Source organism: Podarcis filfolensis (assembly GCF_964270895.1).
Source record: "Podarcis filfolensis genome assembly, chromosome: 3".
In the NCBI taxonomy this organism is placed as follows: domain Eukaryota; kingdom Metazoa; phylum Chordata; class Lepidosauria; order Squamata; family Lacertidae; genus Podarcis; species Podarcis filfolensis.
The window spans coordinates 105,115,190-105,135,255 of record NC_139606.1 but is presented as its reverse complement, the minus strand read 5'-3'; the positions used below and the strand labels follow the sequence as shown (position 1 = coordinate 105,135,255).

The following is a 20,066-nucleotide window of genomic DNA, read 5'->3' as shown; positions in this document are numbered from 1 at the left end:
TACATTTACACCAAGATGAAATGGGACCGGGTTTTTCAGATTTACAAGTTAGAATTTTATGACATTTTCTGCTTTTCTTGTAAAATATCAAAGATTAGTAGTAACATTCCACAAGTAAGTACAATACAGCAACATTTGCTGTTACACAAGCTCCAGAATGAACAATAGGATTCATTGTCCTGAGGAAACCCAGTAAAAAAGATACAGAAAAGTTTTCTAAAAGTTAAAAAATATATGTTTACATACTTTATTTTTTCTTAAAAAACACACAAAAGTAGCCAAAGCCAACATATCTGAATACAAAAAGGTAGAATACTAATACAATGTATTTATAAAAATGATATACAAATATAAAAATATGACTTTTTTGGCCAGAACATCAATTATGTTTAATTGATTTGCATTGGCATGGCGATTGGAAGAGGTCCATTCATACTAAAGTCCATTCATACTAAAGGATTATTCTTCCTAGCCTCTCCAAGGAAATCATATGCTATTTCTGCGACATCAAAGGCTTTGTGAAGGCCTTCTGATGACAGCAGAGACGACAGAGCGCCATCCCTTTCTCGGTTTTTCTTCAAGAAGTCGGCAATCATCCGCCAGCGAGTGCCTTCAGATTCTTCTTCTGCCCACTTGTACTCTGGGAGGAACACAGACTGAAGAAGGGGGAAGACAGAATCGTGGTACACCAGGACGAATACAGACTTCAAAAATTCCCGATCTCTCTAAAGAGGAGGAGGAAATAAATGAAACGTGTTACTATTTGACGGCTTCCTAAAATTAGATTCATTTTCTTGCGCTGGAATTGCCACGAGTCACCTCATGTTGATGCAGCCTTGTCTGTTCCCCTCCCCCACCAATCACGTTATAACTGCTGCAAGTAAGACAAATAGATTTATAAAAGCCATCAGTAAAATGGAAAACCAATTCTTTAAAGCACCAGCAAAGCCCACTATAAGCAGCTAAACAGAGGAGAAAGATAAATGAGTGCTCCTTCAATCCAGCCTTCAGATAAGCTGTTGTGATGTCAAAATGGTTCACCTTGAACCCTCACTGCGCCGCAACAGTTGACAGCCACTGCATGCAAATTTGCTACTTCAATTTTCAACTGAGGCTCTAGGGTTGATAGATGCATCAGATTTGGACGGCCAGCTTGATCTCACCTTGTGCCCTAGCCACTAAGAAACAAATTGAGGCTTGGGCCACAGCTACTGCCCTATCCTGTGCACAGCAGACAGAGTGGGGCAGCAACACTTTGCTTGGCACAAAATCCAATGAGAAAGATCCTTTGTTGTTGTTGTTGTTGTTTAGTTGTTCAGTCATGTCCGACTCTTCGTGACCCCATGGACCAGAGCACACCAGGCACTCCTCTCTTCCACTGCCTCCCGCAGTTTGGTCAAACTCATGCTGGTAGCTTTGAGAACACTGTCCATCCATCTCGTCCTCGGTCGTCCCCTTCTCCTTGTGCCCTCCATCTTTCCCAACATCAGGGTCTTTTCCAGGGAGTCTTCTTTTCTCATGAGGTGGCCAAAGTATTGGAGCCTCAGCTTCAAGATCTGTCCTTCCAGTGAGCACTCAGGGCTGATTTCCCTCAGAATGGATAGGTTTGATCTTCTTGCACTCCATGGGACTCTCAAGAGTCTCTTCCAACACCATAATTCAAAAGCATCAATTCTTCAGCCTTCTGCTCTTAGCAGCACAAGCCCATGGCAACATGAGGACCTATTGGGCTTGCACAAGAATCTTACGGCAGTATGCCCCCCCCCACCCCACTCCAAAACTGAAATACACCATTGCGCAGAATTGGTGAAGAACTTTCCCAATGGATTTGGGGCAAGGGTGACCCTCCCCAGGTCTAGAGCAAAGTACAAGCAGGAGCTGCAGTCCTCTTGAGCCAAAGCTGGGAGCCCCTTGCTCACGCCTGTGCTTGAATGAAGCTTCAATATATAATTATGCTTAAAACATATTTTGTGTGCAGAAGAAAGCGATTTTATTTCCTTACCTTCTCAGATCTCTTCAGCGTGCTTTCCTTCTCTGCCCAAGCACTCTAAAGGAATGAATGAATGAATGAATAACTCTGAGGCTCTGCACAAAGTTTTGAGACACTTTGTATGCAAGCAAAGAGTGGCGGAATAAAAGGATTGTGGGGAGAGATGCAGATGAGAAAATCATTATGAATCGCAACCACTCAGAGATGGAAGAAGAAGAAGAAGAAGAAGAGTTTGGATTTGATATCCCGCTTTATCACTCCCCTTCAGGAGTCTCAAAGCGGCTAACATTCTCCTTTCCCTTCCTCCCCCACAACAAACACTCTGTGAGGTGAGTGAGGCTGAGAGACTTCAGAGAAGTGTGACTAGCCCAAGTTCACCCAGCAGCTGCATGTGGAGTGGAGATGTGAACCCGGTTCCCCAGATTACGAGACTACCTCTCTTAACCACTACACCACACTGCCTTGGAGCTGCCTTTGCAACTTTCCCTTGAAAATCTCCAAGGAAGGAGGAGAATGGGTGGTTTCTGCCCAACTGAACAGTTCTTAAAGTTTGGGGGGGGGGGTTGAGGGTGATTTTCAATGTATAACCCAAATCAAAGTTGGGGATAAGTTAAACCCAATTGGTTGGATTCAGACTCAATTATCCTTCACGCAAACCCAGTGAAATACATGGGATTTGCATTAGACATGACAAAGTTATGTCCCACTGATTCCAGTGGTTCTTCTGCTCTAAGGATAATAGAGTCTGAATCAAACCTTTGGCATCATATAGAAAGCCTCCTTCTATCAACAGTAGAGGGTTGATCCAGTAGAGGCTTCCCAGTAGCAGAAGAAGCCATTTTTGTTGACTTCCCCCTCCCTCTGTAGCCCCACCATCTTTCTAGAGGATTTTCCAGTCCTCTAAAGCAGATTTTGGGGGAGTGCTGGAAGCTGTAGGGGGAAGAAGGGAATCAGCAGAAGTCACCTCCCTTTCATCCAGCAGCAGCAGCAAAGTCTGGATCCAAACCATTTATCTTTTTCTTTTCAGTTATTCTAATGCAGCGACCAGGCTGGAGACCCCTTTTCTAACACATCTTTAAAAAATATATATCTGAATACAACTAAATCTGTTCCCTTAATCTGTTTCCCGCCCCCACGGAGCTAAACAGGATCTGGCCTTCTAGCTTTTCCCCAGAGGATTTGTAATCATGTTAGATGACCAGAGATGTTGGCAGAAATCACTCCTTCCATTATGACTGTAGGAAAGTCAAACTTCTCGGAATTTTTCTTTCAACACACCACCACACCCTTTTGCTGCATTCCAGCCCTTGCTAAGCCACCTCTTTCCAAAGACTTTGGGCATTTCACTTCTATTTCTGTTTGCTTTGCTTTCAGCACATTATTGACCTAAGCTTAGCATCGTCAGAGCAGCTGTTTAAAACAACAGTGGGATGGAGGCGTGCAAAAGCGTTCAATCCTCCCATGCCGGAAAGAAAGAGGCTTTCAAAGCTGTCCTTTTGGATTAGTGATGCAATACGTTTCACACACCCTGAGCGCATCCATGAGATCAGGCTGCTCCATGAGTTTGGGGAAGGTTGCCAAAACTGGATTGCCAATCAAATCTGCAAGGGAGATTGAAAAGGTGTCTGTTATTTGGGAAAGCTTTAGCAGCATTTTATGCGAGGCAGAAACAATTCACAGGAGAATGTGAACAGCAGTTTTGGCCTTTCACGATTCTGAACATCCACTGAAGACAGTTTTTAGAACACACACACACAAATGCTGGCTAGAATGTGGAGAAAGAGGGAGAACGTGGTTGAATTGCCCACAAAAATAATATCCTGGGGGGGGGGGAATAGCCAAAGCAGTATTTTATATCACAAAGACTGGATTACGTGTAGCAGCAGAACACACTTCTACAATATTTAATTTAAGACTATAAGCTTCTGTAAAGAGCCATGTTTTATTTATGGCAGCCTGTAAGTTCTATGGTCATGAGTAGAGCTCATTGTACGTATGTATGAAAATTTATTTAGGTTGCTTGCTTCTAAAAATCCCATAAGTATGATATGAGGACAATAGCCATGCGCTCTTGTATCACTCCTGCGTCTGGTAGAAACAATTGGGATGGGTTACCATTTCTGAAGGTTTGAGGGTAGGTTAAGAGTGTCATGTATCAATTCTATGTGCATGTCCCCTTCCTGAGATACAAAAGAGTTTTTTATTCACAATCTTATACCCCTGTACAAAATGTAAAGCTGTGAACTGGCTGGCCCCCATATTGTGAACTGGCCCTCCAACACTTGCAGTTGAAAGGTTAAAGTGGGTCAGAATCATTGCAAATAACAGCCATGTAAAAGCATTCAGTTCATTTTGAAATGCTGGTTTCCACTTATATGTGCGTCATTAAAAAATTTAAGTTGAAGTAGCTTTAATCTGCTTTACTATTTTAACTTTTGTGTGTTTTAAAGCATGCTTGAGATTTTTTTCTAGCTTTTATTGTTTTATTACTTTGTAAACCACTTGGAGGATTGTTGTTGTTTTTTACAATCAATCAGTATATAAATTATATGAAATAAATAAATACACTTCCGAGTTCGGCGTGATGTGTGTGTGCATGGTCACGCAAATATCAGATGCTCCTAAAACGGTTGTTGCCTATACCAGATGCTGTGAGCAACACAATATGTGCTATAAACTGGGAAAGAGTGCAAATATTGTCAAGAGCTTTTAAGCAGGCATTTTAAGTTGCTGGTTTTCTACACAAAGGTTCCAACCACAGGATATTTACACTTAGGAACTGCAACCAATTAGGTATTTTACACTTCCAAGCATTGACAAAGAACCAGATGGCATGGGACCAATCTCTGCTCATCCATGAATTCAGTGGATTTTCTAAAACCAGTTTTCAGAAAGCATTTTCTCAGAGCCTTGTTTCCCCACCAGACACTGATGCATCACTTCCTTTCGTGCAGGCGAAACACCCTCTCCACCAAAACCTGGCTGTCGCTGTGTCAATGCGCATTCCAGAAGCCACCAAACCCTGTCATAAACTCAGACTGATTTCCACCCCAACACCTAGCACTCCTTTGCCACAACAGAGGTGACAATGGCACAGCAAGCAGTATGCATGTTACAATAGGAGGAATGCAAAAGTACAAAAAACAACTCTGGAGGAAGCCTGCTCTCCCTGAGCAGAAGCGAACATGTTTCTTTGATGAACAGGAGGTAGGTTAAGGAGGGGAAATAAATGTTTTTGAGGTAGGCCATGCATTCCCTTGTCTCAGGACTTTCAACTACACCTTTCTTAACGGGTTGAATTATAAAAAGCAAAAAATATAAGCTCCACATTATTGTTTAAATGAGGATTCCTGTTAAGATTTAAAACATGAAGTTTACACAATACCTTTAAAAAAAAAAACAGGGAAAGATCAAGGTACAATCAGAAATCCATACCATGATCACATGATTCCATGGAAAATGCACTGCTAATTTCCAGTGGGAACACTTCTTATAGCTGCATCCTTAATTCACTTTACTAGAAATGTATTTGTAAGACATAAACATAGGAAAATGTCTGGGGATTGTCAGGGACATGTTGACTTACTGTGCAGGGATGTGCTTTAACTGCTGCTGACAGAACAATGTCATTCCCATGCTGTTTAAATATACCCAGACTGGCTGAGAAACATTGGCCTGGTTCATGCATGATACTAAGCGAAACCATGGCCAAGCATGAACACATGAGGATACAGGTATTCACACTAAGAATTATGGCTCTTTGTTCTGTGTCTGAACCTAGGCTTGTGGTTTGTCACACACGAGAAAACCACAGGATTTAGGCAAGGTTTGTTCTTGGCTTACCGCTCACAGATTGCCTGGATTGTGACAAACCCCAAGCCAAACCATGTGTGACATAACACTAAGCCAAACCATGGCCCAGCCCAGAGTAGTGTGTTAACCAGAAGAGCAAAGTGACTGCAATTTTTATGACAAGTACCTGCACACTTAGCCACAGTTTGGCTTAGCATCACATCCATAACTGAGCCACTGTTGTGCCCTTGTACCTGAAGCATTTTTAGGAGAGTGACAGAGAGAACACAGATTCTAGCTGAACACGTAACCCCTGCTAATTTTTGGATTTCTTGCAAATGAACTGCAGTGCCGGGTAGGGCATTTTTGCAATAACCACCTCTGCTCTTGTGACGCGGGTGGCACTGTGGGTTAAACCACAGAGCAAGGACTTGCCGATCAGAAGGTCGGCGGTTCGAATCCCCACAACGGGGTGAGCTCCCGTTCCTCGGTCCCTGCTCCTGCCAACCTAGCAGTTCATAAGCATGCCAAAGTGCAAGTAGATAAACAGGTACCGCTCCTGCAGGAAGGTAAACGGCGTTTCCGTGCTCTGCTCTGGTTCGCCTGAAGCGGCTTAGTCATGCTGGCCACATGACCCAGAAGCTGTACGCCGGCTCCCTCGGCCAATAAAGTGAGATGAGCACCACAACCCTAGAGTCGGTCACGACTGGACCTAATGGTCAGGGGTCCCTTTACCTTTTACCTCTGCTCTTAATGAAGAGCGTGGGTTGAGGGCCACTTCTTTAACTGTTTCAGAGTTCCTGAGAATGCATTCATTTACATGAACTGCTGAACCATGGGGTTTGGGGGGGGGTGGCACTGGTGGAGCAGACTATGCCAAACTGAAGTTGGCCCTCTCCTGCTTTATGACAGAAGAAATTACTTGACACCTCTCTCACACACATGGCAAGCACAGAAAGCAGCTTCTGCTTTTTCGACCCAAACATTACCAGACTTCCTTACCTGCATTTTGCATGTTTGGTCTGTCCCGGAGGAGCACATCACCAAGAATCTGACGATAAAATAATAAAAGGTGTATATAGCTCATGCTGCCAATTAATACTTCTGGTAGCAGACTGTTGTTGTTTTTTTAAAAAAGCAAATAAAAACAAGGTTGTCAGTAAAAATTACTCCTGAAATATTTTAGCACATCTTAACATGCAAGATTTCTGAATGCAGTAGTATTAAGATGGACTTTATTCTGACCAGCTGTGAACTACCGCTTTAATCTTCTTGGCTATTAAGCAATTCACACATTAAATTGCAGTTTTGTGACTCAAGCCCTAACCATGGGAAATGGACATATTCTCTGTTTCTAGGGTATACTACACAATATACTAAAAGGTCCAACACTGTAAGGTGCATGAATTTTACCTTCTATACTTTTTTCGTTTGTGTAAAGTTAATTTGGGTCAACTCCTATGTTCCTAGGCAGGCACCATTAAGTAAAAAAAATCAGATTTCTATTTTCAAATTTTCTTTGAAGAGGCATTTCCTATTCTCTCTCATCGGGACAGGGTGGACGGAAGAAATCCTTGCATTTTCTAAAGAAACATTAAAATCTGCAAACTGGGGGCACTTTTCATTTGATTGAAATGTTTCCATATTGCACTATGTTACTTCATCTACAATTTACTATCTCCTCTTTTATTTCACCATTTGGGATACACTGTTCTTTCTCCTCCGGTGCCTTGCATTAGATAGTTGACATGCAATAGTATTTAGAAAGGCTGTCAGCTGACATGCATTTGTCTTTAATATTTGATAGTTGATAAAAGCCTGCCACATTCATAACAGAGCTTTACTGCAAGTTTGGACCTAATTTTTTTTAAATTATACAGCAAAAACACTTGTTTCATGTATGAGAGAAAGCTACACCTCAACGAAAGCTACACAACAGTGTAAGCATCATAAGAAAACTGCAAACTTTGCTCACTTACTTCAATATTGCTCTGGAGTTGGTGCTTAATGACCTCAGTTTCACTAGAAGTTGAGGCTGCTTCCTCAGTGTTATCATGTTATGGAAAACACTGCCACTGGCTTTAGCAAAAAGAAATAAAGCAGAGAATCAAACATTATCAGTACTTGGGTTACTTTTAAATGTTCTCAAATACGTAATTCATTCATTCTGCTTCCAGCACTTTTTCCATCTGTTTATCTCTACCTGTTCTCATTCTGATCTCTGTGGCTCACTTTAATGAGTAGGACCAAATCAGAAACATTAAGTCATACTTTTCACCCTCCCCTTTGCAGTTAAAATTCTAATTATTCCAACACCCATCACACTTCTTCCTTTAAAAAAAAAAATAATGCCTTAAAACCCTCCTTTTCCTCTTTGGCTTAGACAGCCATGTTTCCATCTGGCAATCAGAGTTTCCACAGGCACACAATGGCACTTTTAACACTGCTTATTTAGAATTCCTTTCCTTAGATTGGCATGGACGTGCCTGTTTCGTTTGTGTTTCAAACTTGTGCAGTGCTTATGCAACATCATGCGTTTCATAAATAAATAATAAAATAACGGAGGATTTCTGGCAACAGGGCATACAAAATAGTTTTCAGTTTCAGATAAGGGACAAGACAAGCTCTACCTCTTCTCAAAATCGACGGGTCTACTTCAACGCCCTTTTCGTAGGGAGTCCCACCATTCAAAAGCAGCTCATACGTTCTGAAAAATACACAAAACACAGACACCTGCGTTCTTTTCTGACATGGGTGAAAAATGAAAGTAAAGAAATATGTGCCTTTTCCTGAAGCTGCAAAAGGTATTTTATGCAAATCACCCGTTTTCATATTTTGCCTTTTCTGAACGAAGGCAAGAACAACAAAATACCTAGTGCAAAAAAAAATTCTTAACAGCTCGATTTGATATGCATCCATTGAAGGTTCCATAAAAATATGTCTTCCCTAAATAGCGCAGAGTTCTATTTTTATAAGCCTTTAGAAATTCTACACTTTATGAATCTGTACTTTGTAAAGCAGTATGGCCACCAGTGGCATGACCCTCCGGTCAGTTGTAGAAGTGGGTCAGATAGAGAGACAGATAAGAGATATATGGTGTCACTTTTCGTACCAAACAACTATGGTGTGCACAAGCCCACTCAAAACAAGCATTGAGAACTTCCTGATAATATATGGAAACTAATTACTGGATGCTGTCCTATGAAAGATGACCCAATAAAAGACCATCAAACCAGGCAATCCCAGAGGTTGATAGGTATATTAACCTATAAAAACAGCATCCAATAAATCATTTTCACGTGTTATTTGGCGGTTTATGAATCCCACCTGTGTGAGTAAAGGTAAAGGTAAAGGTACCCCTGCCCATACGGGCCAGTCGTGTCCGACTCTAGGGTTGCGCGCTCATCTCGCTTAAGAGGCCAGGGGCCAGCGCTGTCCGAAGACACTTCCGGGTCACGTGGCCAGCGTGATGAAGCTGCATCTGGCGAGCCAGCGCAGCACACAGAAACGCCGTTTACCTTCCCGCTAGTAAGCGGTCCCTATTTATCTACCTGCACCCGGGGGTGCTTTTGAACTGCTACATTGGCAGGCAAATCCTAATAATTTGGGGTGAATTCCTTCCCCTTTAAAAACAAAGTATTTCTACTATCCATACCACTGCAAGGTTGCAATGATTGAGAATGCTGCTTAAGACCCACTCACCACAACTTGCTTTTGCTCAACAGAATGCTTTGCTTTCATACATTACAATTGCTTGCTCCAGGTGTATCACAAGCCACTCTGGAAATATTCATATATTTCAAAAGTAGTTCATGAAGGGTTATCATTTGGGAAACCAGAGTGGATAAAAATCAATTGTTTAAAAAAAATAATCAAAAAAATTGGATTTTTTAATTTTAAATTGATTTTTTTTAATTTAAATTGGATTTTTAAAATAAAATGCTTTTGGAGGAAAAATCTTTCTAAAGATAGTTTTCTATTTAAGTTACATTATCGTCTAAAGGCTATTCATCAGGAAATAAGGATTTAAGTTTTTCATGTGTAATAAAACTCAGTCTAAGTTTTTTATTTTTTAAAAACTGTTTAACCACATCAGTTAACAAACATGGATACATATGTTATAATGTTATTTAGTTAAATAAATTGTTTAAATTATTATTAAGGAAAGGATTATTTTTCTCCTTCCATTAAAGTAAAGCAGAAAAGTAGACCAAATATAAACAAAAAAAAATTTTTTCCTTCCGGTAGCACCTTAAAGACCAACTAAGTTAGTTCTTGGTATGAGCTTTCGTGTGCACACGAAAGCTCATACCAAGAACTAACTTAGTTGGTCTTTAAGGTGCTACTGGAAGGAAAAAAATTTTTTTGTTTTGACTATGGCAGACCAACACGGCTACCTATCTGTAACTGCAAATATAAACAGTTAACATATTAAACCTCACAATAATGTCATAATTATCTGTCCATGTATTTCTAATAGTATAACCAAATCAGTAATTTTTGATATAACTGTAAAAACTACTCTAAAAAATTATTATTCCAAAAATGAAACCTTCATCTGGTTGTCAATATTAAGATTATAGTAGCAAGAACGAGTGTTTCTGTTAAAACAAAATGATTTAAATCAAGTCTTACTGACTAGTGATTAAAATCGTGATTTAAATCGATTTGATTTAAATCAAATCCACCCTGTGGGAAACTAAAAGTTTTGGGCATGCAGACACTTGTACAATTCTCTGGGTTGTGGCTCTCAAGTTATCATCAGGTAAATTACCTGAAAAGCTTCTCTAGGGTCAAAGATACATCCTGGGCGCATTCACAAATGTCATTTAAGGCAGGAACCACTGGTGCTAAATTTACTGTTTCGAATTCCATCCTGACCTGTTCACCTCTAGTGCTGTTGTACAATTCACTTCTCCACGCGGAAGTGACTCATCTGCTCCTTCCTCTTGGTTTTTCATCTAAACTGCACAGAATGCCCAGAAACAACCCTGGGCCAATTTTGTATCTTTCTAATGATCACATAATTACAGATAGGTAAAGATAAAGGTAAAGGGACCCCTGACCATTTGTTCCAGTCATGGCCGACTCTGGGGTTGCGGCACTCATCTCGCTTTACTGGCCGAGGGAGCCGGCGTACAGCTTCTGGGTCATGTGGCCAGCATGACTAAGCCGCTTCTGGCGAACCAGAGCAGCACACGGAAACGCCGTTTACCTTCCCGCCGGAGAGGTACCTATTTATCTACTTGCACTTTGATGTGCTTTCGAACTGCTAGGTTGGCAGGAGCTGGGACCGAGCAACGGGAGCTCACCCCGTCGTGGGTATTCAAACCGCTGACCTTCTGATCGGCAAGTCCTAGTTTAACCCACAGTGCCACCCGCGTCCCAATTACAGATAAAAGGCAGTCAAATTATGACAAAGGACTCCTTCAGCTTTGAGTTTCTAGATATGGATGAACAGAACATCCTAAAGATACACTGGACTGGCTTCCAAGTTCAGAAGCATCATATGGACACTCAGCCAGGGCCCCTCCAATTTAGAATAGTTTGAGATGTTGCTCTTTTGCAGCCAAAATTATCTGAAAGACAGATAACCCACATTTATTCCCAGCATTGCTGGATCCTTTTCATGCACACATATATACATCCCTTTATTTCTCATCGCTCAATGACTTGCAGTTGAATGTGTGAAAAGACTGCACTGAAGAGTGTCGGGTTTGAGGCGATGTGAGGCAACAGGAAAGTTCTGAATGTGACATTAGATCTGGGGTGGCTCATTCACACATGCAAATCATTCCTTGTCTCTGTATACATCAGATGATGAACATGCATGCTTGAATTTGCAAATCAGAGATATTTCACCAGTTTGCACCACTTATTTGCCTGTGTTTACAAGTGCAAAAATGAGCCCGATGCCTGCCAAAACATTATTTAACTTGGACCTTAGAACAGAGTATGTGCCACTTTTCCGGGCTTTGTCATGTATCCTACAGTAGATACTGGGCTATAAAGTGGAGGTCTCCTTCAAATTAAGCTGCCAGCACAAAATGGTCCTTGCTTAACTTTTGGCCTTTGCCCCTATAGGATGGTTGATTTGGGCTTGTTTTTCTCCCTGACTTCCTGATGTTTTTGTATTATCTGCTGCTTCCTGTTTCTATTTTAATATTTTACTTGCTGCTTTTATTGAATTGTTGACATAAGCTGTCTTGGATGCTTCTATGACTCTTAGAAGACATCTGAAGGCAGCCCTGTATATGGAAGCTTTTAATGTTTGATGTTTTACTGTGTTATCATATTTTGCTGGAAGCCTCCCAGAGTGGCTGGGGCAACCCGGTGAGATGGGCTGCATATAATTAATACAAGGGGAAAGGGACAGGGAGGGAAGAAGAAATAAAAATCAAAGCTCAGGCACAAGTTTCTAAACAGTTGTTCCTTATAATGACCAGCTGGCGCACAGTTCAAGGGCGGGAGGAATAGGCTGGTATAGCAGCTATAGAACTGACATTTTGTTTGTTGTTTAGTCGTGTCCGACTCTTCGTGACCCCATGGACCAGAGAACGCCAGGCACTCCTGTCTTCCACTGCCTCCCGAAGTTTGGTCAAACTCATGCTGGTAGCTTCAAGAACACTGTCCAACCATCTCGTCCTCTGTCGTCCCCTTCTCCTTGTGCCCTCCATCTTTCCCAACATCAGGGTCTTTTCCAGGGAGTCTTCTCTTCTCATGAGGTGGCCAAAGTATTGGAGTCTCAGCTTCAGGATCTGTCCTTCCAGGGAGCACTCAGGGCTGATTTTCTTCAGAATGGATAGGTTTGATCTTCTTGCAGTCCATGGGACTCTCAAGAGTCTCCTCCAGCACCATAATTCAAAAGCATCAATTCTTCGGCAATCAGCCTTCTTTATGGTCCAGCTCTCACTTCCATACATCACTACTGGGAAAACCATAGCTTTAACTATACAGACCTTTGTCAGCAAGGTGATGTCTCTGCTTTTTAAGATGCTGTCTAGGTTTGTCATTGCTTTTCCCCCAAGAAGCAGGCATCTTTTAATTTTGTGACTGCTGTCACCATCTGCAGTGATCATGGAGCCCAAGAAAGTAAAATCTCTCACTGCCTCCATTTCTTCCCCTTCTATTTGCCAGGAGGTGATGGGACCAGTGGCCATGATCTTCGTTTTTTTGATGTTGAGCTTCAAACCATATTTTGCGCTCTCCTCTTTCACCCTCATTAAAAGGTTCTTTAATTCCTCCTCACTTTCTGCCATCAATGTTGTGTCATCTGCGTATCTGAGGTTGTTGATATTTCTTCCCGCAATCTTAATTCCGGCTAGGGATTCATCCAACTTAGGACAATAATATAAGTGCTCAAATCTCTGTTCAGTCCCAAAGCATGGTGAGTGAACTTGAACCATTCACTATTTATCAGGCTGACCTACTTCACGGGGTTGTTGTGAGGACATTGCCCTCGTGTCCTTGGAGGAAGGGTGGAAATAAAAATATAAATGACAACAGCTCAATATTAATTAACCTCCCTCTGGATAGAATGAGTTATTTTTAAAACTTTTCATCATTTGGCCAGGCAGAACCTTATAATTTGCGTTGTTTCAATTTGGCTACTGTTCTCGTCAAGTAAAATACTGAAGAATTGATTGATTCAACATGATTTCCTGTCTGGAAGTGACGGACATGAATTACATGCTTTGTGGAAATTCCTGTACTGGTTCCCTAAGCCTTAGTGCTGAATGCAAATGAAACATCTTGCCCATCCTCTCTGTTCCTGCCAACTTTCAACAGGGGATTTGAGAGAAGCCACAATGTGAAGATGGGTGTTCACCTCACTGCGTGCCAGTCATCACACACAGTAGTTGCAACTTGGTAATCCGGCCGCAAGTGCAGCTTCACAAGCACATCATATCATTTGAGCAGAAACGATACAAACTTGGAATTCAGAGAAATGCAATGCAAAATGTTTCTTATATTCTAGTTCTGCCCTCTCCTCTAAAGGGCTATTGATTCTGGATGCAGGTTTCTTATTGTTGTAGCAGAAATTACCCAAGATACACAAAGAGCAATAATACGACTAACACATTTGCAAAGCTAAGCTGGGTCCAGCAGGGTTTCAAACTGGATGAGGGACTGCATGTTGAGATTCCTGAATTGCCAGGGGTTGGACCAGATTCTATAAGTAACGATGATGCCACTGGTGAATTATAAGAAGAGATATGTATCTAATATTCTAAAAACAAGACTTTTTTCTACCATATATTGGGTTCTTTCCCCATTATTGTGCAGCCCTACATTTCATTTTGTAGGTAACAATGCTGCCTACTGAAGACTGAGATTGTGGGTTTTTTGATACAGTACATATTGTTTTGCAGGCGACTCAAAAAGTGGGATTTCATTGCCGCACAGAGCTGGGACTTTAGTTGCAAGCCCCATTTGTCATGGGTCCAATGTGGGCAAGGCCTAACCTCAGCTCCCCACCTGTGCTAAAGGTCTCCACACACCATGAAAAACAGACACCCCCCCATTTATATTACATAGATTATTGCTTATTAAGTGCCATTAGGTAAGGTAAAGGTAAAAGGACCCCTGACCAGTCGTCCAGTCGTAACCAACTCTGGGGTTGCAGTGCTCATCTCGCTTTACTGGCCGAGGGAGCCGGCGTACAGCTTCCGGGTCATGTGGCCAGCATGACTAAGCCGCTTCTGGCGAACCAGAGCAGCGCACGAAAACGCCATTTACCTTCCTGCCAGAGTAGTACCTATTTATCTACTTGCACTTTAACGTGCTTTCGAACTGCTAGGTTGGTAGGAGCTGGGACCGAGCAACGGGAGCTCACCCCGTCGCGGGGATTCAAACCGCCGACCTTCTGATCGGCAAGTCCTAGGCTCTGTGGTTTAACCCACAGTGCCACCCGCGTCCCTTGCCTACTAGGTACCAGGTGACTATATGTACTCCCACCCTGTACCACTAGTGGAATTTCCACACAATTGATATGGGTAGTCTTGCTTTGTGGGGCAATCTTGTTTTGGGAGAGAAGTACATTGAATTATGATTCTTAAGTGCTGCACAAACACTCCAGCTCTTGGGAGGAAAACCGGAAGAAAATGACGATGCTATGAAGGGGAGGTGTGGGGAGGGATGTGCCGCCCACTCCTCACAATTCAAGGCACAGACAGTGTCCAGTTATATGAGCCCAAGACAGCTGCAGAGCACAACGCCATCACAACAGCCTTCTACTGTTGTGCTTGCTAGGATAAGAATCACATTCTGCCCCCCTCCCCCTCATTACATAACACAGTGCAACCAGCTTGGGGGAAAGGCAATCTCTGCCATAGGATTATGATCCTCAGGGAAAATGTCCAAACTGTAAAATGCGTAAAGCTGCAAATGAAAAACTGTGTAGAAAGGACTCTCGGGAACAGCCTTCCTTGCAGGGAAGGGGTGGTCTTCCAGGGCAAGAGGCTGGGGGAAGAATGGGAAACTCCCGGGTGAGAGCTGGGAGGGCTAACCTTTTTCTGTCGGGGACAAAAGTTAAGTTATACCTGTGAGGAAGGACTTTGCATTCTTCTATCTCTTTCTTTTTGTTGTTGCTGTTTTGTTTTTGTTTAGATTGGTTTGTTTTCTATTGTGTTATGAAAAGTCTTAATAAAATTTCATAGATGGCTCAATGGCTTGGTATAAGGCAGCTTCCAAAAAAAAAAAAGGAGCAGCCTTCCTTGTGAAGCTGGCAAACGGTAATATTTTAAAGCAATTAAATAATTATAATAACTGTATTAAGCATAAAATACAGGCTGGGCCCACGCCATCAGATTATTTTAGTCCCTTTGCCAAAGCTAAGGAAAGCTTTATTCAGGACTGCGGAAATGATACTAGAAAGACGGCTAAGACAGTCATAAAGGAAGTCCACAGGCAAGTTGTTGTTTTTTAAAGAAAAGAAAATATGGGCCCGCTTCAAGTTTTGAAAATAAACCAAGCACATTTTTAAATCATTTAGGGGGTGAGACTTGTTTAACAAGCTTAGCAGTCTTGGGGCAAGTTAACAGGCTGCATACACATCACATGACATTGAGTTTCAGTATTCATCCAGGCTATGAGACACATGTAGTACAAGCCTAGCAATGAGTCAGTCTTGGGGCAGTATCCAAACCCAGCTCAAGGATCTGTGGTATGATCAGAAATGTTCCTCTCAAGGACAGCTTTTGTGAGCCGAGCCCCTGGAATGCAGAAATGTCAAGAATGCTTGTGTGGCAAAAGACGTTAATTAGCATTAGTCAGTTTTGGTCCTGCCTTGCCTTGCATAGAAAAGGGTTTTCTTTTTTTAAAAAAAATGTGGCGTACGTAATGCTATATTAAGTAAACATCACTAAAGCTGGCCTTGATGAACTTTGGAGGAAGAAAGAGATGAATGTGTGTTAATTTGTAACTTTCAAGGCTGCGCTTCTATCACGCTTACTTAGGAGTCCCATTGAACCCAGTGGGAGATTTGAGTACAGGTTTCAGCAAGGGATGGGGAATCTGCAGCCAGTGTTCGAAACTCCCATTGTTCTAGGCGCATTTTGCAAACAGGGAATTTCATTAGCATGAGCAGTTCCTGAACTCTGGGCACAGAACTGCGCCTAAGATTTCAGATTAAAACTGCAGAGTGGAAGGAAAGGAGAACCTTTTTCTGCCTCCCCACTTCCAGCTACTCTGAAGACTGGAGAAGAAACTCTTTTAAGAATATTAGAGAGGTGGGCAGGGGAAGGACTGGACCCTGTGAAAAATGAACATAATATTTTAGGTGCAGTTCACTCATTTTCAGCTTTGTATTCTTGTTATAAAAAGCACACCGAGACATTCCGTTGTTGTGCCCACAACCTAGGTTTAAGGGGCCATTTAACTCCTAGCTTTATCTGTTTCTAACACTGTCTTGTAGTCTTCTAACTGTTAAGACTACAATTCCCATCATCTCCAACCATTGGCCACACTTTCTTGGACTGATGGGAGCTGAATGACATCTGGAGGGCCACAGGTTCCCCCTCCTTAGTTGAAGATGCAACAGATAGTCAGTTGAGAGCATTAGCCAAGGCGTTGAGTAAATCTCACTGATATTGTGATCCTGATGTAGAGCCAAGTTGCCTGTTGCAATTCAGATTTCCTCTTGCTAGAATTCCCACCCCCCATGGCAAAAAAAAATTGTTTGTTGGCAAAGAATGTGAAATCTGGAAAATGTTGCAGATGCATTTGCAATTATGTGCTTCTGATATAAAGCAATGTAGTATTATTGTGAAATGAATACTGTTAAACTGAATCGTTATCTGCTATACTTAGTTCCTTTAAGCTTTAGCTTTATGGGGAAGTATTGGCAGGCACTAGGGAAATAGCAGCAGGATAGGAGTGAGAGCCAGGAGATACGTCACCATGGCCAGCATCCAGAGAGCCCCAATGTGGGAGCAGAAAACACTTCCAATTGTGTGTTTGGGAAGAGGGGCGGTTGACCCTCCTCCAGTTTCATCTGTTCCACCAATACATCATTTACAGCTCTCCCTGGAGTGGCTCAGGACAGGGGGAGGGGGGAGAGAAAGGGGAATGGTGGCCTGCGGTGGGAAAAGGGGTGTTTCGGAAAAGCATTTCTCTCATCCTCAGTTCCCTGTATGTTAAACAGGAGCAACTGCAAACTAGCATTCAGGATTGGTGTGTGGACCACCATAATAAAGAATATGAATTCGAAATGCTTAGGAGGTGAAGCAGCTGCCATACAACTTTGAGGGGGGAAACCTGGCAATGCAACTTAATATTTTAAATGCTCCCCCAAAAGTCAAGGTAAGTAGCAAAGTTCTAAATGCCAACACAGGAAGCAAATGCATCCTCAGGTAGAACTGGATATGTCTCTTGTCTGAAACCCTGGAAAGCTGCTTCCAATCTGTATAGGCAACACTGGTCTAGATAGAAAAATTGCCTAACTTGCTACAGGACAGCTTCCTAAACTGAAAAAGGCTGCCATATTTTAACAGCAATCGTTTGGTGGCACAGCCATCTTCAGTATTTGGGGGCCCTTGAGTAACAACAGACAAGCAGCGACCCACCAAAGCATGCAAACTAAGAGCACACTCAAAAAGTCTTCTCCACCAGGTGACCTATATGAAGCAAGCCACATGCCAATCTCTGTTTTAAAAAACCTCCCCTACCAACTCTCAGAAGTTTAACTAATGGGCAGCTTCATTATTCCCCTGCTGCATCTTAGTTACACAGGGCTAGTTAAGATGAAACGACCACAAGCCTTTGTCTGACGGTTACAGCCATCTTCCAAATACCTCCTCACTCTACCTTGTGGCAGCATCAAGACCCTGGCATCTGCACTGGCACCTTGCTGCCTTCTGGAACTGGCAGCATTCTGGGGAACGTGTGTGGTTATTGGTCCAAACATATGATTCCTACAATGTGATAGCCGCAATCTAACACCCATCAGGTCTACCCACACTTTGCATTGCAAACTGGTGTCTGTCACAATGCCAGCCATACAGAGGAGGCACATGGAAAGTGCCAGGAAGCTGCATCTGAATTTTCACACCTATTTCTGAATAACATTCATCAGGAGATTTGTATTGTAGGTGAAGCATGAAATGGCTCATGAATGCTATTGAGTAGTACCATATGAGGGACACTCAAAACCAAGTATCCCTGTGTTGTTACATCATCAGCTTTGACTGCTGAAATTTCTGGAGTTAAGTGATGCAACACATTTTTTCAACTCTGGCAGATAATGGTTAGAGTCTCAGGCTAGGGTTCAAATCCCAACTCAGCCATGAAGCTCACTGGGTGACCTTGAGCCAGTCACTCTCTCTCAGCGTAACTCAACTGACAGGGTTGTTGTGAGGATCAGATGTGTGAGAAGGGGGAAGACCTATGTATGCCACATTGAGCTCTTTGGAGGAAGGAGGGATATAAATGCAATAAACACATAATTAACCAACCCTGTGAATTTGATGTATCTTTATATTTTTCACCTCCCCAAATCACAAAGGAAACTTACTTGGAGGAAACTGGAAGTCCGCTTGAGTCAAAAAGTTTTAGAAATGCCCAGCCACAGCTTAGTTCTCCTCTCTCACCTGTTGACTAGAAAATAAGGTGGATGAAACTAATTATCCAGGTTGCTAAAATGTAAAACGGGTGGACATAATCAGCCCTTGGGTCCATCTGCTCCACCCTTCCCACATTATCTGTGTTAGGTGTGCAGCTGAAGCAGCAATGGCAGGCTCTCCTTCCTTCCCCCCTGCCATCACCCTAGGAATAATCAATGCCTGCCACTCAAAGCTAGGTGGGTTTGATTGTACCAATAAATGCAGCTAAAGGAATGGAATTGGTTTAGCGGTTGCAGCTATCAGCAAGGCAATCAAGCTTGCATACACAGATAGCCCTGTTTTGTATTTTCTTCACGCAATCCTCAGGGACTGGTCATCTCTACAATAATAGAGCACTGGGTTCAGTGGCTAACCAGAGAGAAACAAGGCCATCCAATAAAACCAAATGTTGGGAACATTCAGGGCAGACAAAACAAAGTGCTACTTCACACAGTGCACAGTTAAAATATGTTGCAATGGCCATCAAGGTGGATGGTTTTTAAAGAGGACTAGACAAATTCATGGAGGATGAGGCTATCAATGGATACCGGTTATGATGACAATAGGACAGTTGGAGGCAGTCTGCCTCAGGATACCAGTTTGTGGGAACAGCAAATGCAGAGAACACTACTGCACTCCAGTCCTGCTTGTGGGCAGGGGTGAAGGAAGGGGGTGCGGTGGAGGTGGTCTGCCCCGGGTGTCACCCCTGAAGGGTGTGACAAAATGCCGGGCGGTACTCACCGTGGAGCCTGCAGCACGCCTGAGTCACACATCTCTCCTGGGGGATACACGGTGGCTTGGGCGCATGCAGGCTCTGCGCTGCCCAAACTGTCCGCCTGCTGCCTCCCCCCCAGATGTAGGGCAGCTGAGTGGGAGAAGTCAGGCAGACTTCGGAGGCCCCGCGGTGTGCCCTGCACCTATGGGTGGCTTGCCCCACCCCTGGGCGCGCCGCCCCAGGCACCCAAGCGGCTTCCTCCGCCACTGCTTGTGGGCTTCCCACAGGTACCTAATGAGCTACTTTAAGAACAAGATGCTGGACTCAATGTGCATCTCACCCAGTGCAGCAGGGCTGCTCTTACGTTCTTAAAGTGTGTGCCCTTCAATATTTCATGAGCTACCCCAAAAAGGAAGGTAAAAAATATAGGCTGGTAGTCTTCACCATCCCTTTCACTTTTGTCTTATCA

General features: G+C 42.8%; 1 protein-coding gene across 3 annotated transcripts in view; it reads right to left on the bottom strand.

Annotated features, from left to right (window-relative positions):
* Positions 1 to 212: 212 nt before the first annotated feature.
* The window catches only part of NPHP1 (nephrocystin 1), a 32,483-nt gene continuing 12,629 nt past the window's right edge, over positions 213 to 20,066 (bottom strand). For all 3 annotated transcript variants that reach the window (XM_083605150.1, XM_083605151.1, XM_083605152.1), the window contains exons 14-20: positions 18,795 to 18,877; positions 8,413 to 8,489; positions 7,762 to 7,861; positions 6,785 to 6,897; positions 3,518 to 3,591; positions 2,003 to 2,047; positions 213 to 725 (exon numbers count right to left, since the gene is read on the bottom strand). In XM_083605150.1, coding sequence (XP_083461276.1) covers positions 447 to 725; positions 2,003 to 2,047; positions 3,518 to 3,591; positions 6,785 to 6,897; positions 7,762 to 7,861; positions 8,413 to 8,489; positions 18,795 to 18,877 — 771 coding nt within the window. In that variant the 3' untranslated portion in view covers positions 213 to 446. The remainder of the gene's footprint in view (positions 726 to 2,002; positions 2,048 to 3,517; positions 3,592 to 6,784; positions 6,898 to 7,761; positions 7,862 to 8,412; positions 8,490 to 18,794; positions 18,878 to 20,066) is intronic.